The sequence below is a fragment of the Neophocaena asiaeorientalis genome, unplaced genomic scaffold, assembly GCF_003031525.2.
Source record: "Neophocaena asiaeorientalis asiaeorientalis breed wild unplaced genomic scaffold, Neophocaena_asiaeorientalis_V1.1 scaffold275, whole genome shotgun sequence".
Lineage (NCBI taxonomy): Eukaryota > Metazoa > Chordata > Mammalia > Artiodactyla > Phocoenidae > Neophocaena > Neophocaena asiaeorientalis.
The window spans coordinates 695,449-722,847 of record NW_020173679.1 but is presented as its reverse complement, the minus strand read 5'-3'; the positions used below and the strand labels follow the sequence as shown (position 1 = coordinate 722,847).

Here is a 27,399-nt window from a genome sequence, read left to right as displayed (position 1 = left end):
GGGACACGGGTTTGTGCCCCGGTCCGTGAGGATCCTACGTGCCGCGGAGCGGCTGAGCCCGTGAGCCATGGCCGCTGAGCCTGCGCGTCTGGCGCCTGCGCTCGGCGACGGAAGAGGCCACAACAGTGAGAGGCCCGCGTGCCGTAAAAAAAAAAAAAAAAAAAAAAGTACACTGATGCAAAATTAGACTTTGGTTTTGTCTCTGCTAAAATGACAACGATTTCTTGGAATATTGGTCTGCTCTTAATGAGATTGTAAAAGGTAATCTGCCTAGGAACCAAAATCTTGCCTTATCAGAATAATTTCCTGTAGTTTATGTTAACTTTTATTGTATCCTAGATTATTTAAGAGAATGAGATTTCTCACTTTTAAAAAGATCTAAGGCTTTTTACATTTTTGACACTCTAGCCTTCCCCAAACCAAGCACCAAATGAAATCTTTTATTTTTATTGCGGTATACTTATTTTACAATGTTGTGTTTGTTTCTACTGTACAGTGGAGTTCCCTGTGCTATACAGCAGGCTCTTACTAGTTATCTATTTTATACATATTAGTGTATAGATGTCAATCCCAATTTCCTGATTCATCCCACCCACCCTTTCCTCCCCTTGGTGTCCATACATTTGTTCTCTACGTCTGTGTCTCTATTTCTGCCTTGCAAACTGGTCCATCTGTACCATTTTTCTAGATTCCACATATATGTGTTAATATACGATATTTGTTTTTCTCTTTCTGACTTACTTCACTCTGTATGACAGTCTCTAGGTCCATCCACGTCTCTACAAATGACCCAATTTCGTTCCTTTTTATGGCTGAAAAGGAATAAATGCCCATGGCTGCCCACGGGCATTTAGGTTGCTTCCATGTCTTGGCAGCTGTAAATAGCGTGCAGACTCCCTTTCTATGTAGAACCCTCCAGACCTTCTTTTTTTAATTGAAGTATAGTTGATTTGCAATATTGTGTTATTTTCAGGTATACAGAAAAGTGATTCAGTTATATATATACATTTTTGGATTCATTTCCATTATAGGCTATTACACTGTATTGAATGTAGTTCTCCGTGCTATGCAGTAGGTCCTTGTTGTTTATCTATTTTATATATGGTAGTGTGTATCTGTTCATCCCATACTCCAAATTTACCCCTCTCCCCTTCCCCTTTGATAACCATAGTTTGTTGTCTATGTCTGTGAGTCTGTTTCTGTTTTGTTAATAAGTTCATTTGTACTATTTTTTTAGATTCTACATGTAAGAGATATCATATAATATTTATCTTGCTCTGCACCCCAGACCTTTTAATATTTTATACTTTTCAAAATATTTTCAAATCCATGATCCAATATAGCCTCAAAACATCCCATTTTACTGGGTGGGAAACCGAGAGACAGAGAGAAAAATGTCTTGCTTAAGGTCACACCCAAGTTAGTGGCACTTGAACCAGGTTCTCAGACCCTGAAGTTTGGGGCAGTCTCCCCAACCCAAGCTGGTTCCCTGTAGCAAGGTTAGAGCGCCTCATGGGAATGGTGATCTCTTGAGGACTGACTGGGACTACTTTATGAATCCCGCTGCCTTGTCTGGTGCCTGACACAATGAAGCAGAGCCCAGTGTAGACGGTGTCTGAAGTGTGCTTCACCATGTTTCCACGGAACCCTCACATTCACTCATGGGGGAAGTACTGTGAATGCCCCCATCCTGTGTGTGAAGAGATTTAGGCACAGAGAGGTCAAGGAGCTTGCCCCAGGAAGCACAGCTGGTAAACAGGGCAAAAGGGTATGAACCCCAGAGCCTGCCCTCTTTGCCCAGGAAAGGTGTGCTGAATCGATGTGGCTGCCCCTTGCTCAAATGATGCTCAGGCAAGATTTCAGTGTAGACCTCAGCCAGCCTGCCTGCTGTCCCCAGACAGCAGAGTTACCTGTTGGTATCATCCATAGGCTGCCCCTGGTCCCCCAAGCCACAGTGACTGCTGTCGACTGAAAAACAGTGCGCATCTTAAAAGCTGAGAGTTATGTTTTATTCGGCAGACATTCTTAGGACTTCAAGCCCAGGAGGCAGCATCTCATGTAACCCTGAGAAAACTGCTCCTAAGAGGCAAAGGAGGAGCTAGGATATATAGGAGTTTTTCAATAAAGGGCAGATAGTTAATACTATTATTTATTATTAACTTATTATTATGACTGTTATTTATTAACAGGTACTGTTAATAAAAGAAAACTAGATATCTCAAGTTAAGGAATTTAGCCCTTTTCTATATGGGAAGATGCAAGAGTCTGAGCTCACTGAAATCATCCCTTTGATATGCGCCTCAGCTCTCTGGGACCAGTACCCTGTGTTTTCACATTCTGAGTTTCCTCAAGCTGCACCCTTGGGGGTGGCTGCAGTCTGCTGACTGCTAGATGGTAGGTATTCTTTGTTTCCTTCCTGAGTTCCCTCAGGCTGCACCACTGGGGATAGCTGCAATCGCTGTTGACTGCGACATCCTTTGTTTACTGGTATGGCAGGCAGCATTCTTATTCCACACAGCCATGGGTGAGCAGCTGAGGAGAGCCCACTTCCCCGTGGCCTGCTTGATCCGGCCATAGAGCTCTAAAAAGCTGGCCTGGGGGAGGACGAGCCCTGTGGGGGAGGAAAGAAACAAGGAAATGTCAGAAAGCTGATGCTGTTGTTGTGGCTGGTAACAGTCATTCAACCACAATCACAACCGTCACAACAGCTGCTCTGCGTTTCACAGGCCGGTCTCTACCTGCCAGACTGGGTGCTCAGTGCTTTCCGGAGGTCTGTCATGCATTCTTCACAATACCTTGTAAAGACAGTAATATAATTCCCGTTTTATAGATAAAGAAACTGAGGCTCAGAGAGGTTCAATGACAAAATCCCATGCCCAGGAGTCAGGAGACCCTTGTGTGTGGGACTGTTGCCAAAAACTTGGCCTCTGTGCACAGGTGCCGAATCAAATCTCAGAGACAGAGTTTTGGGTGAACCAGAAAAGAATTGTTTATTCCTTTGCCAGGCAAAGGGGGACACAGCAGGCTCCTGCCCTCGAAAACTGTGTGTCCCATCCTGGGAGGATTTGTTGAGGAGTTTTATAGCAATACTTCAAGGGCGGGGCTGCTGATAAGACTAAGGTGTGTGTAGAGCCTGCACTCCTTTCATCTGGTCTCAGGTAATTTCTTGATGAGCTTCTCTGGTTCCTTTAATCTGGACTCAGGTGGTCTTCTCTGGAATGAAGAATGCTGACATCTTTCATTTGTTGGGGGTTTGGTTCTATAAAGAGCTTAAAGGTATTGTTATATGTATCCCTTGAGGTGGAACCAGGGCCCTGCCCCGAGGCTGCACTATTGTTTCTTGGCTGCCCCTCTCTTGTCTGCGTCCCCTCCCTTCCCTGGTTAGCAACTGTTTGAATCTGCCCTTTGGGACTCAGGGAAGGTCATGGAGGCTGGAGTCTGTTCCCTACAAACAAGGAACGGAGGATACAGAAAAGCTTCGGTGCCCAGGATCGTGCTCAGTTTCAGGACCCTGAACACACACTTTTGACTACTATGTTAGAGCATTTCTCCTGTCAACCCTTCAGGTGGCACATTTCCCCAATACAGTCAAGATGAACATACAGCTGTGCTTCTTGTTTTATTTTTCCATTTAACATGAGCTTTTTCACCTTGGTCGCTTTGGTGTCAATGGGGAATTGCAGACCAGTGTTGGTAAGGAAAAGCTTTTCCTCTCCCCTCTTAGGTTTAGTGCCTGGGGGCCTGCAAATTAAACTAAGAAAAGACAGATAAATAGGGGAAAAGGCACGTGATATTTATTAATATTTACACGCACAGGAGTTCACAGAAAAGAAGTGAAACTCAAAGGAGTGGTTAGACTCAGGGACTCATCTACCTTTTTTGCAAAGGAAAGAGGGTTTAGATTTCAAGGGACAATAAATTGTAGGGAAATAACCTGGAAATATATGGGGGGAAAATGGAAGGTAAGAGCTATTTTAGTAAAGTCTGCTTATGCAAACTCATCTTGGAGCTGACTCCCCGTCTTTGATGATCAAAGTTGCATTTCTCTCCCTAGTTCAAGGGTGGTGGGCAGAGGGCACCTTCCTCAAAGGGAAATTTTTATCTGCTTTTAGGCAGGTAACAGGAGGAAAAAAGAACTCTTCATGCATCTGTTAATTCTCAGTTGCCTTCAGCTCAAAATAATTTTATGCTAAAGTGGCATATTTTGGGTGGCATATTCTGATCGCTTTCAAGGCCATGCAGTGGAGGAGTGAGAAAATCAGGCTTAACGTTGGGGTCTTTTGTCTCCCAGCACAGTACTCCTTCCCTGCCCCCTTCCCTTGCCATGCTTGGGCTTTCCAGGAGCAGACCCCATGTTCCTCATCCTTCATTTCCAGGACCTTCTACAGCATCACCTCGCCCGGCATTTCCCCCGTTGTGGGGTTTCCCAGAGGAGAGGACACATAACACTGGCTCACAGGGTGCCTCACTCTTTCCCTTCTGGTTCCTTCCCAATCCTTCAGACAACATCAAGGCGAAGGTGGTCTCAGCTCGGAGGCTGGGTGTCCTCAGCTCCTCTCAAGTGCTTGCCCTTTCACCCAACAACTATCAGTTGTGCATCTTGTCTGTCTAAATCTGTCATACGGAGTGAAGTACGTCAGAAAGAGAAAAACCAATATCGTATACTAACGCATGTGTGTGGAATCTAGAAAAATAGTACAGATGAACCTATTTGCAGGACAGGAATAGAGACCCAGATGTAGAGAAGAGACATGTGGACATGGCAGCAGTGGGGAAGGGGTGGGTGGGATGAACTGGGAGATTAGGTTTGACATAAATACGCTACTTTGTGTAAAATAGATAGCTAGTGGGAACCTGCTATATAGCACAGGGAGCTCAGCCCGGTGCTCTGTGATGACCTAAATGGGTGGGACGCAGGGGGGAGGGAGGTCCAAAAGAGGGAGGGGATATATGTATACATGTGGCTGTGTACACCAGAAACTAACACAACATTATAAAGTAATTATACTCCAATTTAAAAAGAAAGAGTTTTATTTTCATGGTCACCTTCTGTTTATGACAATTGATGCTAGTTTTCCCTTTGCCAGGGTGCTGTAAGTTCCCTTCTTAAATAATTTATTTAGATTAAGAAAGCTTTAAAAAAATAATAAAGTAGGGAAAGTGGTTAGGACTCTGCGCTTTCACCGCTGAGGGCATGGGTTCAATCCCTGGTCAGGGAACTAAGACCCAACAAGCTGCATGGTGTGGCCAAGAAACCTGAAAAAAATAGAGTAAAAATGAAATATTAAACCAAACACCAGGAAAGGGATGTGTGAAACGCTGGGGAATGTGTGAAAGGCCATGTGCACACGTCCGTTCTCTACCCCCTCCTGTCTGACAGATGATGCAGTGGAGGCCCATAGAACGGGGTTTACACAGAGTCTGAGCTGAAATGTGGGTCTCCAATCTTTCAGTCCAGTGAGCTGGGCAGGCCCAGGAGGAACAACCTTGGTATTAATGGGCTGGTCAGCCCTCGGGTTGGCCATGGGGACGGACTCCGCCTGCTCTAGGTGCCAAGCATAGGGAATGTGAGGGTCATGGAGACCCACTGAGAGAGGAGAGGGGGAGTGTGCTTCTCACCCAGATGCATCAGAATCTCCAGGAGCACTTGTAAAAAAATGCAGGTCTCTGGGCCCCGCCCCAGACCTACAAAATCAGATCCTCTGAGTGTGAGGCCTTTTAAGCAAGCCCCCAGGGGATTCTTGTCCGCCATAATGATTTAGAAACACACTGCCTTAAGTAGTGCCCCATCTGGGCTGGAGAAGGCAGCGCCAGGATGGCTTTACTTCCCGCCCCCGGCCTCTGCCACTTCCTGCTGAGCGAGTCACCTCTGGCAAGATATTTAACTTGTCAGAACCTGTTTCCTCATCTGTACAGTGAGGCGGGGCCATGTATAATGAGGTGTAAATGAGAAAACATATGTAAGGTTCTTAGTGCAGGGAAATCCAGAAAATGGCATTTTCCCATCTCCCTTTCGGGAAGCCAGGAGCTACGACAGCCGAGTTTTTTCTTCTACACTGTGGTTCCCAGACCTGGGGTGTTTGGGGCCTGGGAGGGGCAATCTGCCATAGCAGAACCAGGAGCACAGGCAGACTTCATCTCAGGGCTGGATCCTCAACAGGAGGGGACAGCCTTAGCTTCTGCTGGCCCCCGCCCAGCCCCGCCCCTGGAAGGGGCTCCAGATGAAGCGGCCCACCTGGAGAATGACCTTTGACCTCACTTCTATGGCCTTCTGGGAGTAGGGGAGTGTTCTTGGCAGAGGATGGGTGGCTGATTTCTGATAGTCCGAGGGAGGAAGCAGGGAGGTGATAAAACACGCCCCCTTTCCAATCTGGGCACCTCACCCCTTTCACTCTGTCTCAACCTTCTCACCAACTGGAAGTGCTCATCGGGAAAGAGATGAAGATTTGGTCAAAAATTCCCTTTCGTGGGAATCATAAACAGTCTTAAGAGGTAGGTGTTGTCACCCCCATTTGATTGATCACAAAGTGAGGGTCAGAGGAGTAAAACCACTAGCCCGAGGTCACACGGCTGGGAAGTAGCCAGTTGAGAGAAACAGGGTAAGTTTCCCTATCAATCCTCATTCGTTCAGCAGCTATTTCATGTGTCTCTGGCGTCATTCTGGATCATTCTGGGTGCTGGTGAGGTGGTGGTCCCTCCCTGAGTTTGTCGTGTTTACGTTTTAGTGGAGCTCTGGGGTGATATAGACAAGTGGATGAATAAGTGATGAGGAAAACCATCAGAAAGTGTGAAGCAGAGAAGATAAGGCAGGAGACAGGGAGCTAGTAAGGGCGGGGAGGTGGTGGCTTCAGGTTGGCAGGGCGGGGCGGGGGGGCTTTTTCTGAGGGAGTGACCATCAGCTGAGCTCGGGGTGACAGAAGGGGCCAGTTTTGCAAAGAGCTCGGGAAAGTGCCTTCCAGAAGCCCCAAGGTGGGCACGGCTTGGCCGGGAACCTACAGCAGAGGGAACAGAGAGGCATCCCCCGCACCGCCTTCTCTGACCTGCTTCGAGTTTTCACAAACTGTCTTAAAATCTCTCCTTTATTTTAAGTGAAAAAAATGAGAGGGAGAGAGACAGCAGGTCCTGATTCTGGGTCATCCAGCTGGCCCGGGGTCAGGTCAGCTCTCGGGCTGACTTTAGCAAGGATGTCAAGGACCCCAGGTGGGAACACCCTCATCCCCCCTCAAGCGGTGGGGCAGGGACAGGGGCCCCAGCCCCACCTGCACAGCCCAGCAAAGAAGGAAGGAGCAAGATCCAGCAGGAAAAACTGGCAGAGACATGGAGAAGTCGTCGGCCCATCACTGCCCTGGGCTGGGCTCCCGCCCTATGGAGGTGGAACCCGACATCCAGGTGAACAGAGGACCAGCCCATAGTGGGTAGGGGATTAGTGCAGGATAAAGTGCTCCCAATGTGAGGGCTCGAACTGAGAGCAGCTGTTATTGTCAATACGATTATTACTCACCATACCTTCCTCCAGGATCCCTCTTTGCCATACCCCAACCTCGCTTCCTTGTCCCTGGGGGTAGCTGCTCCCCTCTGAGGGTCACAGAGGGCTGAGTCAGCAACTGTTCTAATAAAGAGTGTGGGAGGTAGGGTGAGACAAGGCCCTGGAGCCAAAGAGACCCGGGTTCGAATACCAGCCCTGCCATTTGTCAGCAAGTGACTCATCCTCGAGTTTCAGTTTCTGCAGCTGGAAAATGCAGGTGACAATTCCAGTGTTCCGAGTGAGTTAAGAGGACCGCGTGAGTGGACGCCACAGGTGTTCAGTGTCAGGGGTTCATTGTCCGCCCCTCCCAGCCCCTGCCTTTTCCGAGTCTGACTCTGGAGGAAAGAGGAAGCATGGCGTCTGTGTCCTTCCATCTGCTTCCTTCATCCTGGGGTATGTGAGACACGAGGTGGAGGACAGAAGCTGCCTGTGAGCTTCTCCTTCCTTTGTGCCTCTTATCCAATTCCAGTAGCTGGAAATTGGCCCAGAATGAGAACTCACAGGGCAGGAGGTTCTCCCCTTACTTTGGGGACTCTGTCCTGGCTACCCTGAGACCCCACCTGCCCATCCCACCTCATGGTCCAAAGTCCTATGTCTTTACCAACCTGGGATTCATTCATTCATTTATTCATCCAACAATCTATTGATCACCTACTATGTGATGGGCAGGCACCACCACTAAGGTGCTTGGCTCCCAGAGGGTTCTCCAGGCAGAGTCCCCCTCCTGACCCAGCCCTGGACTTGCCAGTCCAACACCAATCCCATCAATAACCCCAACAGCCCTGATTCTGGCAGTTCTCCTCCCCTCAGGGACATTGACCTTGTCCCTTCTCAAGAGTAAATAAATCCTGAGGAATCTAAACCCATCATGGAGATTCCATGGTGGTCTGGGGCCACCACGGTTTAACGTGGCCAGTCCTGAGCCAGAGGTCTGCTGGGTGGTGGTGGTAGGGCTTACTAAAGAGAGACACGGAACAGACAACACTTTCTCCTCTGGATGTTATCCTGCCTTGGCTTGAGGGCTGAATGATGGCTGCCATCTTGGAGCGGGAAGGGGAGCCACCCAGGGGACAAAGCCAGCACAGTGAGGGTGGCCAGTCGAGACCAGGAAAGAAACCGGTGCTGATGACATCATCAAGCCACTGAAGAGCCACCTCCCTCCTGGATGTCTTGTCATGTGAGGTGATAAGTGCCCTCATCGTTGAAACCCATTGAGTCACAGTTTTTGGATGGAAGCTTCCTGATCGGTACAAATGGGAGGGGATGCCAGGGAGCAGAGGGGGAAGAGTCTGGGGTGGCATCCTGGCTCTGCCTTTTGTTGGTTGTGGCACCTGTGGAGGTTCCTGTTCCCATTCCGAGCCTCAGGTCGCTCAGCTGCAAAATGGGGATAATAATGTCCGTATCTGCCAACACTGATATTGTCACAAAGCCACAGAGCCCAGCACAGGGGACCTCTGATGGGCAAGTAGGGTCGCCAGCTCTTGACTGTGTGTCTTGAATAAATGGACCTCGTGTATCATCATCTAACATACACAGCTTTCCTGCAGAAAGGAGAGAGGAATTGGGTGGAAAGAGGGCAACACTGATGAACTATTTTCTCCTCCTGTTTCATTCATTCAGATCTGGCCTCTGCATAACGACGACAACAGCAGTAATAACACAGTTAATTTTAAAAGAGGGATAACTATGGGCTTAATATGCATTAATCTTGTTTAATACATTAGCTTCATCTTCTTTTCTTTTTAGTATTTCCCTCTATACTTCACACACGAGGAAACCTAGATTTCTTATATAAGGTCACCTGGCTGGCCAGTGGTATAACGGATTTTTTTTTTTTTTTTTTTTTTTTGGCTGCAGGGCGCAGCTTGCGGATCTTAGCTCCCTGACCAGGGATCAAACCCGGGCCCTTGGCAGTGAGAGAGTGGAGTCCTAACCACTGGACCGCCAGGGAATTCCCTGGAATTCGAACCCAGCACCCGTAGTTCTTTATTCCTATTACGCTCTCTAGCGTGAGCCACTGAGCTTCACATGGAAGGAAAACCCCTCGGTCAGCTGTTTCACAGATGTGTGTTATGGGCAGGAGGGTGTGGGTGGCTCCAGGTGCCCCAGCCACGTAGCTGGAAATACCACTGATCACATATGAATGACAGATCGTGACTCCTTATATGAAAATATTATCCATCCATCCGTCCAAAGTTAGTTTCCCTAAAAGCCAAGCCTGAGATGGGAATTCTTGTGCAAGTGAATGATTTATTGAGGGAGTGGTCTCAGGAGAAACCTGTAGGAGGACAAGGAAAACAGGATAGGCCAGGGGACAAAGCAAGACATCTAGCCTGACCCCACGAGGATCACTGGGGCACACAGCGTGTGACCCAGATGGTCCTGCATGAGGCGGGGGGCAGTTATGCCCTACATGGTATTATTCTCCCAACTCATTGGTTAGAGGTGGGCGGGGTGGGGTGGGCGACGGGCACGGTAGCTCCCAGCAGCCAAGGGCAATCCTCAAGAGAAGGAGGCCGATGTGAGTACGTGGCAGCCAACACCTGGCTTAGCTGGCACGGACACCACCCGCCCCACCACCATCTCTCCATTATGGGCTCCCTTGATCTCAGAGCATCGATTGAGCACCTATTATGTGGGGCAGCAGAGGAAACAAAGATGAAACTGATGTGGCCTCCATCTTCCGGGAGCTCCAGTCTGGTCCAGGGAGGTCAGAGCAGTCTGGACCATCATAGGCCACTCAAGCGAGAGCTCGGCAAGTTGTAGACCCATAAGGTGCTGTGGGAGCTCAAAGGCGGGAGTGAGCCCTTAGGACTGGGGAGGAATCAGCCAGGGAAGACTCCTGTAGGAAGTTGCCCTTGGACCCCAAGGAGCCTAGCGTGGGCTTAGCCACCTGGAGACGGCAGGATAGTGGAGCATCGCTGTAGAAGTCCAGGCTGAGCAAACGCCTGGCAGCGGGAGAGGAACGGGTGCCTGGAGGACACATGGCCTGTGGACCAGGTGCCTGGAGCAAAGGGAGTGGGCTGTTGGTCCAGCCTGTCAACAGCAAATTGGCACCTGCCACTGGCACTTGCCAACTACCTCTACAAGGACTCAGTCATGAGCTGCTGCAGCCTCTGACCTTCAACACCCCTTGAAAGGAGTTCAGGGTGGAGAGCAGAAATGAGGCCCTCTGTGCTCTGGGAAAAACTGGCAGAACAGGCCTTTAGATAGTTAGATATTTTCAGGAGCTGATTTTATGAGCCCAATACTTGCATCTCCTCAAATCTAGAAAAGCACTAAAATCCTTCACGGTGATTTCTGTTCCTCGTGACTGGCCGTAACCTTCACGAGACTAGCAGCAAACTTCTGCAAAAAAATGTGCTCGATGGCCTGTGCTCCCCCTTCACCAAAATCACATATATACTGATCTCCCCCCCTACCTCTTTGGAGCAGTTTCTCAGAGCTATCTGAGGTGCTGTCTCCCAGGCTATAGTCCTCATTTTGCCCCAAATAAAACTTAACTTGCAACTCTCATGTTGTGTGTTTTTTTTTTTTTTAAGTCGACAAGCCCTTCCCTCAAAAAGTATTTACGGAGTCCCTTCTGGGTTCTGGGCACTGCTTTGGGCACCAGGGATGCAACTGAGTCCAAGACAGACATAGGCCATGCCCGCAAGGATCCCCAAGCTTCCAAGGGAGAGGGACACAGTGCCAGACAGTGCAGGTCCCAAACTCCGCCCCTATCCTGGGTGGTGGAGGACCTTGGGGTTTTAAGAAGTAGAGTCATGCAGACCGAAAGATCAATATCACCCTTTAGAGAGGTCACTCCAGTGGCAACTTGGATGGTGCATTGGACTGGTGGGGGGGGACCTGGGGAGGGGGGTGCCTGGAGCGGCAGTAGAGGGAGACTCTGCCGCACCTCGCCCCCAGACCCCACGCCCAACGCCCGCTGCTTTGGCCTAAACACCATCCCTGGGGGCTCCCTGACCTTGGCTTTTCCTAAGACCCCATTCCACCCTCAGGGGAGACAGCTGCTGCCTTGGCTGGGAAGATTTAGAAGGTCCAAGAGGCAAGGTGGCGGGGTGGGGGAAGGCCAAGACCCTCCCTCTTCCAGGGAGTGTTTTAAAGAAGCCAGGCTGGTTCAGGGGTTAGATCCTGGGGGGGGGTGGCAGTGGTCCTGCAGGACTTCCGGAGCTCAAGAAGCCAGGAGCGGGGTAGGGGGCGTGGCACGGTGCAGGGGCTCCTCCTAGCACGTGGGGGTCTGGCCCTTGCAGCTGGGCCGCCAGTAGTAACGCAGGTGGTTCTTGTAGGTGTCCAGGTTCCGCTGCAGGCAGAGCGCCAGCTCCTTGTCACAGGTGCACAGCTGCTGCTCACACCAGCTCCCCTTGTCAGCTGCGGGGTGGAGGAGGAGGGCACTTAGCATCTATCCCTTCCCCAGCCGGGGCAGGGGTGGCTCAGGACCCCTGGAGGGAGACGCTGACGGCAGCTCAGTCCTTGCATGGCTTTTGGTACCCTTGCCAGCTACTCTGACTCTAGCTCTGTGACCTTGGGCGCGGGCCATGGCCTCCCTGTGTGCCATTGCTCCTTTGTTTATTCATCCCTTCAGAAAACAGTTGAGCACCTATCCTGTGGCAGGCCCTGGGGGGAAAGGACTGAACAGAATGGACACGTGAGGTTCACACTCCCCTGGGGAGGTCAGATATCAGAGAACCACAGAAATGAGTGCCAGCAACTGTGCTACCCGGGAGTGAGGAACAATGCAGGGGCTACGAGATGGGAAACGGGTGGGATCTGACTCAGTGTCAAGAGCCATTTGAGCTGAGATCGGAAGGGTTTGCCCCCATTCCCGAAAGTCAGGGTGGAGGAGGGACTGTTCCAGGCAGGTGGAACAGCATGCACAAAGCCTCTGGGGAAAGAACCACGGTGCTTCAGTTTCGTGATCTGTAAAATGGGGGTAAGAAGACCTGGACCTACTGTATAGCACTGGCAACTACACTCAATATTTTGAATAACCTATAAGGGAAAAGAATCTGAAAAAGAATAGATATCTATATATGTGTATATATAAAATATTAAAGCAAGAAGGCAAAGCCCTCAGCACATAGTAAGTGGTCAGTAAATGTTGACTATTACTGTTTTTATTGTTAAGTTCTCAATTAACAGTGACAGCTAATGAGCCCATTCAACTCCCAGCCCTGGGACCTGCCACCTTTCTCTGTGCATGGACCCAGGGGCCAGGTGACCTGGGTTACAGCCCAGGCTTCGTCATTTACATCTGTGCCACCCTGAGCAAACAGTTCACTCTAGTCTCAGTTTCCTTGTTTGTAAAATAGAGATCACCAGGGTGGTGCTGCTTCCTGGCTGGGCTGCTCTGAGGACAAATGATGATGAAAAAATGAAGAGTAACGTCGATAGCCTGTGTAATTTATCGAGCATGTATCTGCAGGGCCCGTTATGTCTGCTCTTATTTTAGTTCTTGAATTGCCTTTATGGAGTAGAATACTGTTATCTTCCTGAGTTTCCAGAGGAGGTTCAGAGAAGTTAAGCAATGTGTCCAAGGTCACACAGCTGGTCAATGGTGGGTCAGGGATCTAAGCTGGGGTCTGCCAGCCTTCCAGATCCACAAGGGGTCAAAGCCCCGATTGGACCTCCCCATACTCCTACCCCCATTCCTGCCTCTCCTCCACAGCCCAGCTACTGCCACTGGACACATGAGAAAAACACAGAGGTTGAGTAGCTTGTGCGTTGTCACACAGCACATTAAGGCAATGCAGGCTAGAACTCTCTTCCTCGGCCTCCAGCTCCAACCCTGAGGCCTGGGCACTCACAGCACTGGATGTTCCCCTGGGAAAACTTGTAGCTGTAGCGATCCAAGTAAATATTGCATTTGTGGTACTGCAGGTGATGGTAGCAGCAGTCATGGATGTGGCAGCACCTGGAGGGAGAGGACACGGGGGTGGTGGTGATGAGTCCTTGGCCAGCTCGGGTCTCTGGCTGCCCCTGCCCCAGAGCAGAAATTGTGTGCCTATCTTGGAAGAGTCAAGGCCTGCAGGGTCTAGTCTTCTTTCTAGCTAACTCTTATTGTTTCCTGTGTACCAGGCACCTGTGCTATCTATGAATTCTCTCTTAAGCTTTTTGACCACCCTATGATGGAGGTGCTTGCATTATCTCCATTTCACAGATGAAGAAACTGAGACTCTGGGAGGTCAAGCCACTTGCCCAAGATCACACAGCCTGTAAGTGGTGGATGAGGGAACTGACCCCGGGCCTGGCTGGCTCTCATCCCTCCTCTGGCTGATCCCTAGGGTTGCTGTGAAAACCAAATGTGATCATGGCAAAAAGAGGTAAGACTTTTAAAAAACAATGTTCAGTGGCACTGGGGAGTGTGTTGGTATTCTAACTAGTTTGGGGTTGAGAGTACAAGGGGGCCTTTAGAGATTCTGGGGAACTCTCCAGAAGGGCTGGGGCTGGATTGGAGCTCAGTGGAGTTCCTAGCACATAGTACCAAATGAATAAATGGATGGAGAGGAAAGGGGAGGGTCCCTGGGTAGGGGCAGGGCATGATTGGGAGGAGTTACCAGTCTGTGGCATCTTTGGGTTGGCCTTTGCCACCAAATCCGCAGTGACAGCCATAGAGAAAATAGAAGATGGGTCTCTTCCCCGTCTCTTGTCTGATCATCTTGTTCAGGTCCAGTATCCCGCCCTGGGCTGGAATCACACCTGTCAAGGAGCCCAGCCACAAGGAGAGGACATGAATCTAAGTGGAGGCCAGTGGGCTGCAGGCCTGGCACCTGGATCAAACCAATGACCTTGGATAATAAAATGACAACAGGGCTTCCCTGGTGGTGCAGTCGTTGAGAGTCCGCCTGCCGATGCAGGGGACACGGGTTCGTGCCCCGGTCCGGGAAGATCCCACATGTCGCGGAGCGGCTAGGCCCGTGAGCCATGGCCGCTGAGCCTGCGCGTCCAGAGCCTGTGCTCCGCAACGGGAGAGGCCACAGCAGTGTGAGGCCCGTGTACCGCAAAAAAAATAAATAAATGAAATAAATAAAATAAAATGACAACTAACACTAAGGCTATTGAAAATATAATGATAGTTGGGGAGTGCTTACCATGCATCTTTTCATCTAGTGACGTATTGACTCCATCCATCCCATGAGATAAACACTTTTTTTTTTTTAATAAATAACCTTTTTCTTCTGGTGTATTCTAGATGTATGGAAAAGTTGCCAGGATCATACAGAGAGTTCTTATATAATCCTCATTCAGTTTCCTCTAATGTTATTGTCTTCTTAGATAATCGTGGTGTATTTATGAAAACTAGAAAACCAACACTGGTACTATAAATACTGTCTTTAATCCTCATTTTAGAGATGAACACACTGGGGCTCAGGAACTTGCTCCAGGTCACAGTAGTTGGTAAATAGAAGAGCCAGGATCGAAACCCAAGGCAGTCTGGTTCTGTTCTCTGTCTCTGGGCATTGAGTTCACATTACATAATAGGAAGACACCCTTCCTCTTACACTCACCCCACCTCCCCAGACCCCCAGCACAGCCTGTAGAGAAATCCACACATTAAACAGCATGCATGGCTCTCGTGGGAAGCAGTGTGATTTAGAAATCAATGATCTTCTTTTCTTTTTTTTTTTTTTTGCGGTAGGCGGGCCTCTCACCGTTCTGGCCTCTCCCGTTGCGAAGCACAGGCTCCAGACGCGCAGCCTCAGCGGCCATGGCTCACGGGCCCAGCCGCTCCGCGGCATGTGGGATCTTCCCGGACCGGGGCACGAACCCGTGTCCCCTGCATCGGCAGGCGGACTCTCAACCACTGCGCCACCAGGGAAGCCCCGAAATCAATGACTTTCATGGATACTTTTCACTTCAGTCATAATATCTGCTGGTTAGAGTTGATCATAAGGGGAATTTATTTTATTGGGAGAGAGGAATACATTACGTTGAATTAGGAGAAATAAAATATATTAAGTCAATGAATTCAGGGGAGAATTTGGGAGAAACAGACAAGGTAAGAGGGGACTGGAATGTACCTGTGTGCAAGCTGGGGAGATGATCCAAGGACACAGATGGAGCCCAGAGTCTCAGGGAGACTGGGCTGGGGAGGCTCCCTCAGGTGACCCTAGTTTTGGAGCCCCCCCGCCAAGTAAATGATGTTATAATGAAAGCGCTACACTCAAATGAAGTAAGTAGTAAACCAGGGATGAGCACCAGATTGGAGAAGGTTGGGATGGGAAGAGGTGGCGTTGGGATGAACTCATGCAGCAGACCAAGGGTTCGATCACAAGCAGGGTGCTTGCCTTGGGCTGTAGGTAAAAGTGACTGGTGGTGTCAGGGACTTGCAGGCAGGTCGTGTCCCCAGCATGTGGGAATCCACAATGCCACTGCTGTTTGCCACGGTGGCTGTAGATGTACGGGTGTTAAAGAGAAACCTTGCTAAGTTTTGACCATCCTAAGGAATGACCCCAGGCCCTTTGGAATTCCGGATTCGGTGATAAGGCACCAGAAAGAGGCCACTGCCAAGAGAGTTACCGTCCACCCTGGAGGCCAGCCAGGGACCTGAATTCAGAATCTTGCCTTTTTGCTGTACCTCTGTCCCCCCTAAGTCTAGCCCTTTCCATTTCAGCTTAGAAAAAACCACACAAATAAACTCACACCTGAAGGATGCAGCTGTTCCTTGCCAGGCAAACACTAAATTCAACTTTGATTCAGAATGCTTTCGGGTGGTCTTATTTCTCATAATTTTACAGTGAGGTCAACCCAGCCCTGGGAAATTGAGGAGCTCAACTTGTGGTCATGAGGGCTTCAGGCACTGGCTTAGCTTGACAGAAATACCTGCCTGGGTTGCTTTTTCCATCCTCAGTTGTCACTGAGGGGGATGGAGCCCTTTCTCCCAAGGGTTAGCGGCAGTGGCAGGAGGTAACATCACTATTACTTACACTTGCTAAACACTTTGTAAACGTTTTCTCATTAGAGTCCTTCTAACAACCCAATGTAAAGGGTGCCATTGTGCCCACTTTACAGAAGAGGATATAGAGGGGTAGGGGGACTTGGGCAAGGTCATATGACTGGGAGGTGATGGGCCAGCATCTGAATGCAGGTTCATCTGTGTATTTTATCTCTATACTGTATTGCGTCTTTGCATCTGAGAGATGAATTTCTGCAGCTTGATTGCAATTTTCCTAATGGTTTTTACTGTAACCTTGGAGATGTGTTCCTCCTGAGAATTTGGAAGTCCCCAAAATAACACAAAACCACATTTAAAAATGCAAATCCTTTCTCAAATCACATATTTTGAGATGGCTCAAGAAACAAAAACGCGTTTGCTAGGAACCAGATTTGTACATTTGATCTGCTAAAGATCAGATGGAAACTGCCCCATCTCCCAACGGTCAACAGAACCCTCTTCCCAGGTTCAAGGGAGATAATGAACATGCAAGAGTTCTAAAAATGTAGAGTGCTGTACATAGGTAAGAGATTGCTATTATCTGGTCAAAGGGACAGAGGGGAGCAGATCCATTTCTATAATTTGTGTCCGAAGTACCAGAGGCATGAGTTCAGCTGGACCACAGTTGCTGTAGTTTCCCGCCTTCGTATGCCACACAGCTTGGCTGTCCAGGGCTCTCTGGCCGAAGCCACTGTTCCAGGGGACTGACAGCCACTGATGGCTCCTTGCAGGGGGCCAAAGAGTTGGGGACTGCGAGGCCAGGGCAGTGAGGATCAGAGCAACAGCTCAGCTTAGGAAAGAGATATAGGGCATCTCCGCTTCCCTCCCTGCCTTCCCAGCTGTGGGTCCTGTCCCCACTTACCAGCAAACACCACCAGCATGCACAGCGAGGCAAGTCGCATGATCCCAGCACAGAGCGGTGGAGGCAGCTGCTGGAAGTCCCCTTCCATGCTGGTAGCTCTTTATATCAGATGCAGCCCTACCGGAGCCTGCACGTACCCCTCCCAGCTCTGGACGAGGTCACCCATACTCTTTGTTTCCTCTTTTCTGGCAATGAGGAATTTTATTATTTTTGTTTCTAATATCTGTTTTTTTCAACTTTTTGATTGCAGAAGAAACAAGTTCAGCATAGAAGATTTGGAAAACATAAGCGATGAGAAGAAATTTAAAATCACTTGTGAATCCATTCATCACCATTCATTTTTTAAAAAAAATTGACATACAACATTGTGCAAATTTAAGGTGTACAACTTATTGATACATTATATATTATAATATGAGTTGTCATTGCAGCAATAATTAGCACTTCTATCATGTCACATAATTACAATTTCTTTTTGTGGTTGGCATAATTAAGATCTAGTCCCTCAGCACGTTTGGCGATTATAACACAACATTGTTTTCTATATTCACTCTACTGTCTCTAGGACTTATTTGCTACTTGTTGCGAGTTTGTACCTTTAAGCAACTTTGGTCCTATCCCTCCCCATCCCCTACTTCCTGGTAACCACCATTTCACTCTCTGTTTTTATATGTTTGGCTGTTTTAAATTCCACATATAAGTGATATTATATAGTATTTGTCTTTCTCTGTCTTACGTTTCACTTACCACAATGCCCTCAAGGTCTATCCATATTGCTGCAAATGGCAGGATATCCTTCTTTTTACGGCTGCATAATGTCCCATTGTGTACGTATATACTCACATACATGGCATCTTTATCCCTTCACCCGTTGATGGGAGCTTAAGTTGTTTCCACTATTAATACTTTGGTGTATGTCCTTCTGGTTCTATTGCTGTATACCTCTTTCCACACTTTTCCCTGACCGAATTAGGAAAATGTTACAGGTAGTACTTTGTAGTCTGTCTTTTCATTTACTAAAATAACTTGAACATATTTCTATGCTGTTAACTATTCTCCTGCAGAAATGTTTTGAAAGGCAGCCTTGTATTCCATTATATAACTATGCTCTTCATTTAACAAATCCCCTGTTCATGGGCATGTAGGTCAATTTCGTACTCTTTTAGACCATACAGTGGTACAGTGAAAGAAACCCTTGTTGTTAAATCTCAGTTTCTGCCCAAAATTGTTTCTATAGGATCTACTCCTTAAGTGAACTTGCTGAGTCAAAGCACACACACAATTTGAAGGCAATCGACGTGTGTTGACTATTTACCCTGCAGAAGGTCTGCCCCAGATTACAATGGGAATCCTAATGAGGCACATGGTGTGGACCCAGCCCAGCTAGGGTGGAGATGCTGACGGCAGGACACGCATGGCATTACAAAGGGATGGTCTGCCGCAAAGGCGCCACTGGTAACCTTCCAAGGTTTGATGGAGAGTCCATGAGACCAGAAATTGGGTTTCTTCCGTGCCCGTCAGATAGCTGTTCAAGAACACAGTGCATAGGCTGACCTCTTTGCTGCTAGCTAATCAGTCCACCCAAAAAAGCGAGACACTGCTAGGTGCTCTCCCTCTCCCTCTCCCAGCCCTCTTCGCTCTCTCTTTTAAATCGAATTTTCCTTTGTTCCTAGACTGAGTCACCAACTGATCATCTCCTACGTGAGAAAGCAATCTGCATGCAAAATAATGAAGCAGCAAGTAAACAAAATGTCTCTGGCATATTCTTTGACAATCCTCCCCTCTGTGTGCTCAGTAGTCATTCCCTGGTACTCTTATCAATGTGGGACCTTACTGTACAGTCTTCTAGATCTGGGGTCTTGATGGGACATAGGACTACTCTCCAGAGCCCCAGCTTCCCCCAGGCTGGTATCATTTCAGCAGGAGCAAAAGTAGCCAGGACCTCTCTCTGCTGCTTCCAGAATAGATGCTACAAAAAGTTCTCAAAATCTGCTGTCCCAGATACTCCCAGAGGCCCCAGCGTACAGCTGAAAGGCTGAGTTTGAGATCAAAGGGACTGTGTTAAAATTCTGGCTTCTTCTCTTACCAGCTGTGGGACCCTGGGCAAATCACCTGACCTCATGAGCCTTGGCTTTCTCATTGGCAGAATGGGGACAATGTGGGGGCAACAGTCCCTCCCTCCTCTGATTGCTGTGGGGTTTAGAGAACACATGCACACAGCACCAAATCTCACCCACAGAGACGATGTCATTATGGTGATCACAACGCGGGCTATGTAGCGTCACACGGAGGTGAAGAGGCCGAGAGGTGGGATTCGAACTCAGGCTGCCTCCCCAGTGTTCCAGCTGCTTCACTGGGAGAAAGCTGCTAGGCTCCGTCTTCCATTTCCTCACGTGTGAAATGGGGCAGTGATAGTGTTACTGAACCAGACTTGGGTCTGCTTGCCAGCATACAGTAAAGCCAATCTACTGACCTCGGGCTGTGATGAACCAAAGTGCATCGCTTATTGCAGGGTGCCAAGCAAGGAGTCCGGGCCGCTAATGCTCAAAAGGCTTGAATTCCTCTGGTGGCTTTCAGGGAAAGGTTTTTAAAGACAGGGTGAGGGAGAGGGGGTTGTGGGGTGTGTGATCAGCTCGTGGACATTCTTCTGATTGGTTGGTGGTGAGGTGATTGGGGTCAATCTCATTAACCTTCTGGTTCCAATCATTTGGAGTCTGCTGTTAATCCTATCCACTCTATCATCTCAGTGTGTTTTTTTCTCCCTAGAAATGTGACCTGGGTTTTTAAAAAAAATATCTTCTATGTTTCTAATTAACATGCTCAAGCTTTCCTCTATCTTTTTAAACATATAGAATATAGTTATAACAACTGTCGTAACGTCTTCATTTACTGATTCTATCATTTGCATTGTCTCTAGGTCTGTTTCTATTGATTGCTTTTTTTTTTCTTATTATGACTTTTAGGTCACCATTGCTCATTGTTATAGAAAATACTATGGGGAATTCCTTGGTGGTCCAGTGATTAAGACTCCGCAGGGGCACTGGTTTGATCCCTGGTTGGGGAACTAAGATCCTGCATGCCTCCCAGCATAGGCAAAAAAAAAAAAAAAAAAAAAAAAAAAAAAGGAAAAGGAAAGAAGGTACTATGATAATAAATCTTTGTCTATTTTTCAAAGGGGGTTTCTTTAAAGTAGGTTTCCAGAAGTGAAACTGCTGAATTAGAAGATTGAAGCATTCTTAAACTTCTTCCTCTTTCTGAAATTCGTAGGAATTTAGAAACTCCCTTGCTTCTGGTTCCATCAGCAGCATATAATAGTTGGAACTGGTCATTTCCTGAGACTTTCCAGCAAGTCTGTAGTTTTACTTTCCTGGAAACAGTGGGGAGAACACTTGGTGATACTGTTAGGCCACAGTCCATCAATATCTCCAAGTGGTGGACAGAAAGGAGCAGGAGAGGACTTAGACACTGAAGTGCAAATTCTATTAAGAATAGTTACCATCAGCTGGGGCTCAGAGAGGTTAGAAACCCGCCTAGCGTCATACAGCAGGTACGTGGCAGAATTTGGGTTAGAACAGAGGTCTGCCAGGGCTGCCCTTACTATGTGCTGGGCACTGTTCTAAGTAAATGTAAGCAGGTACTGCCCTAATCCCCATTTTACAGATGAGTCCTTTTACCCAGGGGCTACTTTCTTGCCCTCCCAACATAGAGGGAAGTGGAAATGAGAAGAGCTGGCAGAGCCTGGAGACTGCTGCCCCCAGCCTCAGTGCAGAGAAGAAGGTGGACCCCCATCTCCTAAGAGACACCCCCATGGGGTGAGAACATGTCCTTTCAGCCAGTGACCAGCGTCCTCCACTTGATGCAGCCCTCCCCGCAAAGCCCCATTTACTGAAATGATCCCATTGCCTGAATTCCATTCATGATGAAACCTGCCAGAGGGGGTTAGAGATGCAGCTCAGAATTACTGAAGGTTTGCAGGGGAAGAGGAAATTTAAAGAAGCTGGGCTTAACTAGAGATTATCATACTAAGTGAAGTAAGTCAGACAGAGAAAGACAAATATATGATATCACTTATATGTGGAATCTAAAAAAGAAAAAAAAGATACAAATGAACTTATTTACAAAACATAAACAGACTCACAGACTTTGAAAACAAACTTATGGTTACCAAAGGGGAAATGTAGGGGGCAGACACAAATTAGGAGTTTGGGAGTAACATATACACACTACTCTATATAAAATAAATAATCAACAAGCACCTACTGTACAGCACAGGGAACTCTACTCAGTATTCTATAATAACATATATGGGAAAAGAATCTGAAAAAGAATGGATTTATGTATATGTATAACTGAATCGTTTTGCTGTACACCTGAAAATAACACAACATGGTAAATCAACTACACTCCAATATAAAATAAAAATTAAATTAAAAAAATAAAAAGAGGAAAACAGGTTAAAAAAAATAAAGAAGCTGGACTTCCTCAGGGTCTTCTGAACTTCATCTCTGATACCATCTGGCAGGGGGCGAGGAGGGAGGGAGAGATTTGAGATTCCTTTGTGGGGTAGTGACCCACTTTTCTCTAGCTGCACCCAAGCAGAACTAAAGTAAGTGAATTAAACAACCAGAAACCACTCAATGTCTGTCTGCTGCAGAATGGTAGATGGCGTGATTACACCACATGGACAAACCACAGCTACACATAACAACCCGGAAAAATCTCACAAACATAATGCTGAATGAAGAAAGCTAGACACAAAAGAGTACAAGTTGTAAGAGAGATTTATATGACCTTCCCAAATAGTCAAGCTAATTGGTGCTTTTAAAAATCAGGACAGGGGCTTCCCTGGTGGCGCAGTGGTTGAGAGTCCGCCTGCCGATGCAGGGGACAAGGGTTCGTGCCCCGGTCCGGGAAGATCCCACATGTCGCGGAGCGGCTAGGCCCGTGAGCCCTGGCCGCTGAGCCTGCGTGTCCGGAGCCTGTGCTCCGCAACGGGAGAGGCCACAACGGTGAGAGGCCCGTGTACCACAAAACAAAAACAAAAACAAAACAGAAAACAAAACAAACAAACTAAAAAGTCAGGACAGTGGCTACCCATTGGGGGGCATGGTGACTGGAGGGGTTTCTAAGAGGGTTTCAGGGGTGCTGCTGAGACTCTGTCTCTTTGGGTATTGGTTACATTGGTGCGTTCATATTCTGAAAATTCCTCCAGCTGTTCACTGTTGTTTCTTTTGGCCACACCATGTGGCACATGGGATCATAGTTCCCCGACCAGGGATCAAACCCGTACCCCTCCAAGGGAAGCGCAGAGTCTTAACCACTGGGCCAGGGAAGTCCCCAGGCTGTTCACTTTTGATTTGTCTATTTTCATGTATATGTTATACATCCATAAATTTGAGTAATATCAATAATAATGAAGATCATGACAGTAAAAGCAAGTGGACTCAAACTTCTCTAGGAAGTATTGGCTTGGCCAAAAAGTTCATTCGGGTTCATTTTCCCCGAATGAATTTTTTGCCAACCCAACACTTCAGATACCCTTCTAGATGATCACATATCCTTCTGGACGATCAGATAATCTTTCTAGATAACCCAATATCCTTCTAGGTGATCCAGTATCCGTCTAGATGACCAGATATCCTTCTAGATGTTCAGACATCCTACCAGATTATGAACAAATGAAGCTGTGTAGTAGAAACAAATTTCTACTTTGATATCAGGCAAATCTGGCTTCGAATTCTAGCTTATTCACGGCATTACTTTGATTACATTACTTCGTCTCTCTGAACCTCAGGTTTCCCATCTGAAACTGGGACCAGTCACGCTTCCTCGGAGGCTTGTTGTCATGATTACAGGTAGAATGGTTGGCACACAGTAGGTGGTCAGTAAATGCATGGCACCTGGTGACCCCTCCGCCCAGGAAAAAAGAGTTTAAAGTCCTGACCTCCCCTCACACCTCAGGCCCAGAGACTCTTGCTTCTGAAGGATAGAGTTGGTCACAGAGCAGGGAATTTCCACTTTGACCTCTCAGACAAGTGGCCACAGAATTACTTTCAAAATCACTCAAAATCCCCCTCCAGGCAGCTTCAAGATGGTCATTGCTTGAAGGCTCTCCTTGTTTTCAGACTTGGCCTGGGCCCCTGCTGCTTTCCTCAAGGTCACATCATCCTGGGAGGCAGCAGAGCCTGGGTGTTCAGGAGGTTAGACAGGCCGATGTGGATCCTGACTCCCCCTCTGCTTTCTCATCTGTTAAGTGGGCTGGAGGAACATGAGAATGTCCAGCTCTCAGAGTTCTTGCGAGGATTCTGAGACATGGGGCACGGATGGTGCCTGTTGCAAAGGGCAGGTGTGGGTGGGGCCTGGCACAAGTTGAATTGGGTGGAGGTGGTTTGATCTGCCTCAGGAGTTGCGGGGTGTGACTGTGGACACCAAGAGATTTGTCTGGTGGCTTTGGCCTGAGCCCTGTGGAGAGAGCTCTGCAGAAACTCCAGGCGTAGGCTCTGGTCACTGGGAGGGGCTCTGCAGGGCACAGGGGACAGAGGGGTGCAAACGTGGTGCAGGGTGGGTGTGGCTCTGAGGCTGGAGGGTAGGGAGACCCCACTGGGCCCCTGAAGGCCCACAGCTTTGGGGTGCTGAGGCCTCCAGGAACAGCTGTGGAGGTGGGTTTGGGGAGCAGAGCAGAAGACTGAGAGCCTGGGGTTCCCAAGGCTACCTGGGAGACTCCCAGAAATAGCGGCAAGATTTTACTTCGTGGGGACTTAGGGAGGTGCTGACTTATGTGGGCCAGACAAGAGGCCAGAGGCATTTCTTACTGTTAATCTGATTCCCCCAGGGGCCCGCAGCCTCTTGAGAGCTGGAATATTTCCTGCCATATCAGTAAACAAAGGATGTCACCGTCATCAGCGATTGCAGCCCCCCAACGTGAGCCGGTGAACCCTGAGAAAACTCAGGAAGGGAAGACTGCCTGCCATCTAGCAGCCATCAGACTGCAGCCACTCGCTCCGACGAGCCCTGAGGAACCTCAGGATGTGAAAACACAGGATACTGGCCTCAGATAGCTGAGGTGCATATCAAAGGAATGATTTCAGTGAGCCCAGACTCTTGCACCTTCCCATACATAGAAAAAATGCTAATTCCTTAACTTGGGATATCTGGTGTTCTTTAATTAACAATAATCTTTTGATCTTCCTGACTACCTGCACTTTGTTGCAAAACTCCTATGTATTCTAGCTCCCCACCTCCAGGGAGCAGTTCTCTCAGGGTTACTTGAGATGCTGCTTCCAGGGCTTGAAGCCCTAAAAATTCCCGCAGAATGAAACAGAACTCTCAACTTTTAGGCTGTGAGTGTTTTTTATTTAAGTCGACACTCTTGAGACCTGGTGGAAGGGTATACCCAAGAGACACACCATTCACTCCATAGGAAATAGCAATGTTTTGCCTTTTACATGAGGTCTTTGATCTCACCATGTGTATGGTGGGTATTATCTGTCCCATTTGCGGATGGGGTTAGTGGGACTCTGAAGAATCAAGCCACGTCTCAGGCAGAGCACTGGCCAGACCCAGTCTCCTCACTTTCAAGTCTGATTCTTTTCCAGTGGGGCATCGCCATGGGCTATATGCACAATGGGTGGTGTTATGGGCTGAACGTGTCCTCCCACCCTGTAAAATGTATATGTTGAAGTCCTAGGCCCCAGTATCCTATTTGGAGATAGGGTTTTTAAAGAGGTAATTAAGTTAAAATGAGGTCATTAGAGTGGGTCCTATTCTAAAATGACTTGTGTCCTTATAAGAAGAAGAGATTGGAAATAAAAATAAATTTTAAAAAAAAGAAGAAGAGATTGGGACATAGACAGGTACAAAGGGACAAAACCATGTGAAGACACAGGGAGAAGATGGCCAGCTGCAAGCCGAGAAGAAAGGCCTCAGAAGGAACCAACCCTACTGATACCTTGATCTCCGACTTCCAGCTTCTAGAACTGTGAGAAAACAAAATTCTCTTGTTTAAGCCCCACACTCTGTGGTGCCTTGTTATGGCAGCCTGATCAAGACAACACAGTTGTTAAGAGAGCCCAGAAATAATAATGGATGCATAGGCAGGCTTCCTGGAGGAGGTGAGCAGCTGCTAGTCATTGCCCTCTTTCTTCTGCTTGGTCCTCTTCCCCTCCCCACAATGTCCACATGCACCATGCCTGCAGTAGAGACCTGGTCTGAGGGACTGGCCTGGTCCTCAGGCTGCTGCCTGTAACCAGGCTTTCCCTGACTCACAAGGCTGAGCCCAGCTTGTTGCCTCAGTTTCCGCCTCCATAAAATGGGAATAATGTCCTTTGATGACTCCCTCCTCCAGGGTCAACTGCTTAATGATTAGGAATTATTTGGCGATATAGTCATTATATACGTGTGTGTATATATAAAACGCTTTTGTTATAAATGTAGAAGCAGTATATGTTTCTTAACTTTTTGTTTCTTTTAAAGTCAACTTTATTGAGGTACAATTTCCACAACATTTGGTATAGCCAGTCTTTTTAATTTCCGGCCCTCTAATAAGTATGTAGTAGAATCTCGTGTGGTGTTAATTTTCATTTCCCTAATGACTAATGATGCAGAGCATCTTTCTCTATGCTAATTTGTCAATCAATATCTTCTTTGGTGAAGAGTCTGTTCAAATCTTTTGCTCATTTTAAAAAATTGAGTGGTTTGTTTTCCTATTATTGAGTTTTGAGAGTTCTTATATATATTCTGCATACAACTCCTTTATCAGATGTGTGATTTGCAAATATTTTCTTCTGGTCTGTGATGTGTCTTTCTGTTATCTCAGTAGAGTCTTTAGAAAAAGCAGAAGTTTCATTTTCCCGAAGCCCAATTTATTGTAGGCTTCATATCTTCTATATCCTCTTCTATATACCATGCTTTTGGTGTTGTACCAAGAAATCTGCCTAATCCAAGGTCACAAAGATTTTCTGCTATGCTTTCTTCTAGAAATTTTATAAGCTTAGGTTTTACATCTAGGTCTATGATCCATTTTTTAAAAAAAGATTTTTAAAAAGTTTTGGTAAAATATACACAACGTAATATTTACCATCTTAACTACTTTTCACACTGTTGTACAACCATCACCACCATCCAGCTGCAGAATTCCTTTCCTCTGCAAAACTGAAACTCTGTACCCACTAAACAAGAACTCCTAATCTCGCCCTCCCCCTCCCCTCCTCCCTGGCAACACCATTCGTTCTGTCTCTGAATTCGACTCTCTAAGTACCTCATACGAATGGAATCATGCAGTATACATCGTTTTCTAACTGACTTATTTTACTTGACACATGTCCTCAAGGTTCATCCAAATGGCATGTGTCGAAATTTCCTTCCTTTTTAAACCTGAATACTATGATCCATTAAAAGAATAGCTTGGGGCTTCCCTGGTGGCGCAGTGGTTGAGAGTCTGCCTGACAATGCAGGGGACATGGGTTCAAGCCCTGGTCTGGGAGGATCCCACATGCCGCGGAGCAATTAGGCCCGTGAGCCACAACTACTGAGCCTGCGCGTCTGGAACCTGTGCTCCGCAACAAGAGAGGCCGCGATAGTGAGAGGTCCGCGCACCGCGATGAAGAGTGGCCCCCGCCTGCCTCAATTAGAGAAAGCCCTCGCACAGAAACAAAGACCCAACACAGCCAAAAAAAAAAAAAAAGAATAGCTTTACAGAAATATAATTTGCATATCACACCATTCATTTGAGTGTATAATTTGATTTTTTTTGGTATATTCACCGTTATGCAACCATCACCACAATCTAACTTTAGAACATTTTCAACATCCCCCAAAGAAACCCTCCCCATTAACAGTTACCAACCTCCTCTACCCCACACTCCCTCCCCCAAGCCCCAGGAAACCACTAATCTGCTTTCCGTCTCTATAGAGTTGCCTTGTCTGGAATTTCATATAAAGGAAATCATATAATATGTGGCCTTTTGTGGCTGGCTTCTTTCATTTAACATAATGTTTTTGAGGTTCATCGATGTTATAGCTCGTATCAATATTTTATTCCTTTTAATTGTTGAATAATGTTCCATGTATAGATATTCC

General features: G+C 47.5%; 1 protein-coding gene across 1 annotated transcript; it reads right to left on the bottom strand.

Annotated features, from left to right (window-relative positions):
• Positions 1–11,750: 11,750 nt before the first annotated feature.
• On the bottom strand, positions 11,751–17,410 carry LOC112402738 (group IID secretory phospholipase A2). Its single transcript, XM_024749851.1, has 4 exons — positions 17,323–17,410; positions 14,083–14,224; positions 13,333–13,439; positions 11,751–11,896 (listed from the first exon to the last, which is right to left on the bottom strand). Exons 1-4 carry the CDS (start codon positions 17,408–17,410, stop codon positions 11,751–11,753), a joined length of 483 nt encoding a protein of 160 aa, XP_024605619.1.
• Between the last annotated feature and the right edge of the window lie 9,989 nt (positions 17,411–27,399).

What these genes read in the sequence shown, in the direction of transcription:
- LOC112402738 (XM_024749851.1), bottom strand. Translation starts at nt 17,410, where the DNA reads ATGGAAGGGGACTTCCAGCAGCTGCCTCCACCGCTCTGTGCTGGGATC. An exon ending in CATGCTGGTGGTGTTTGCTG is followed by an intron (nt 14,225 to 17,322) that starts GTAAGTGGGGAC and finishes GCTCCTTGACAG; the next exon opens with GTGTGATTCCAGCCCAGGGC. An exon ending in CCAGGGGAACATCCAGTGCT is followed by an intron (nt 11,897 to 13,332) that starts GTGAGTGCCCAG and finishes TCCACCCCGCAG; the next exon opens with CTGACAAGGGGAGCTGGTGT.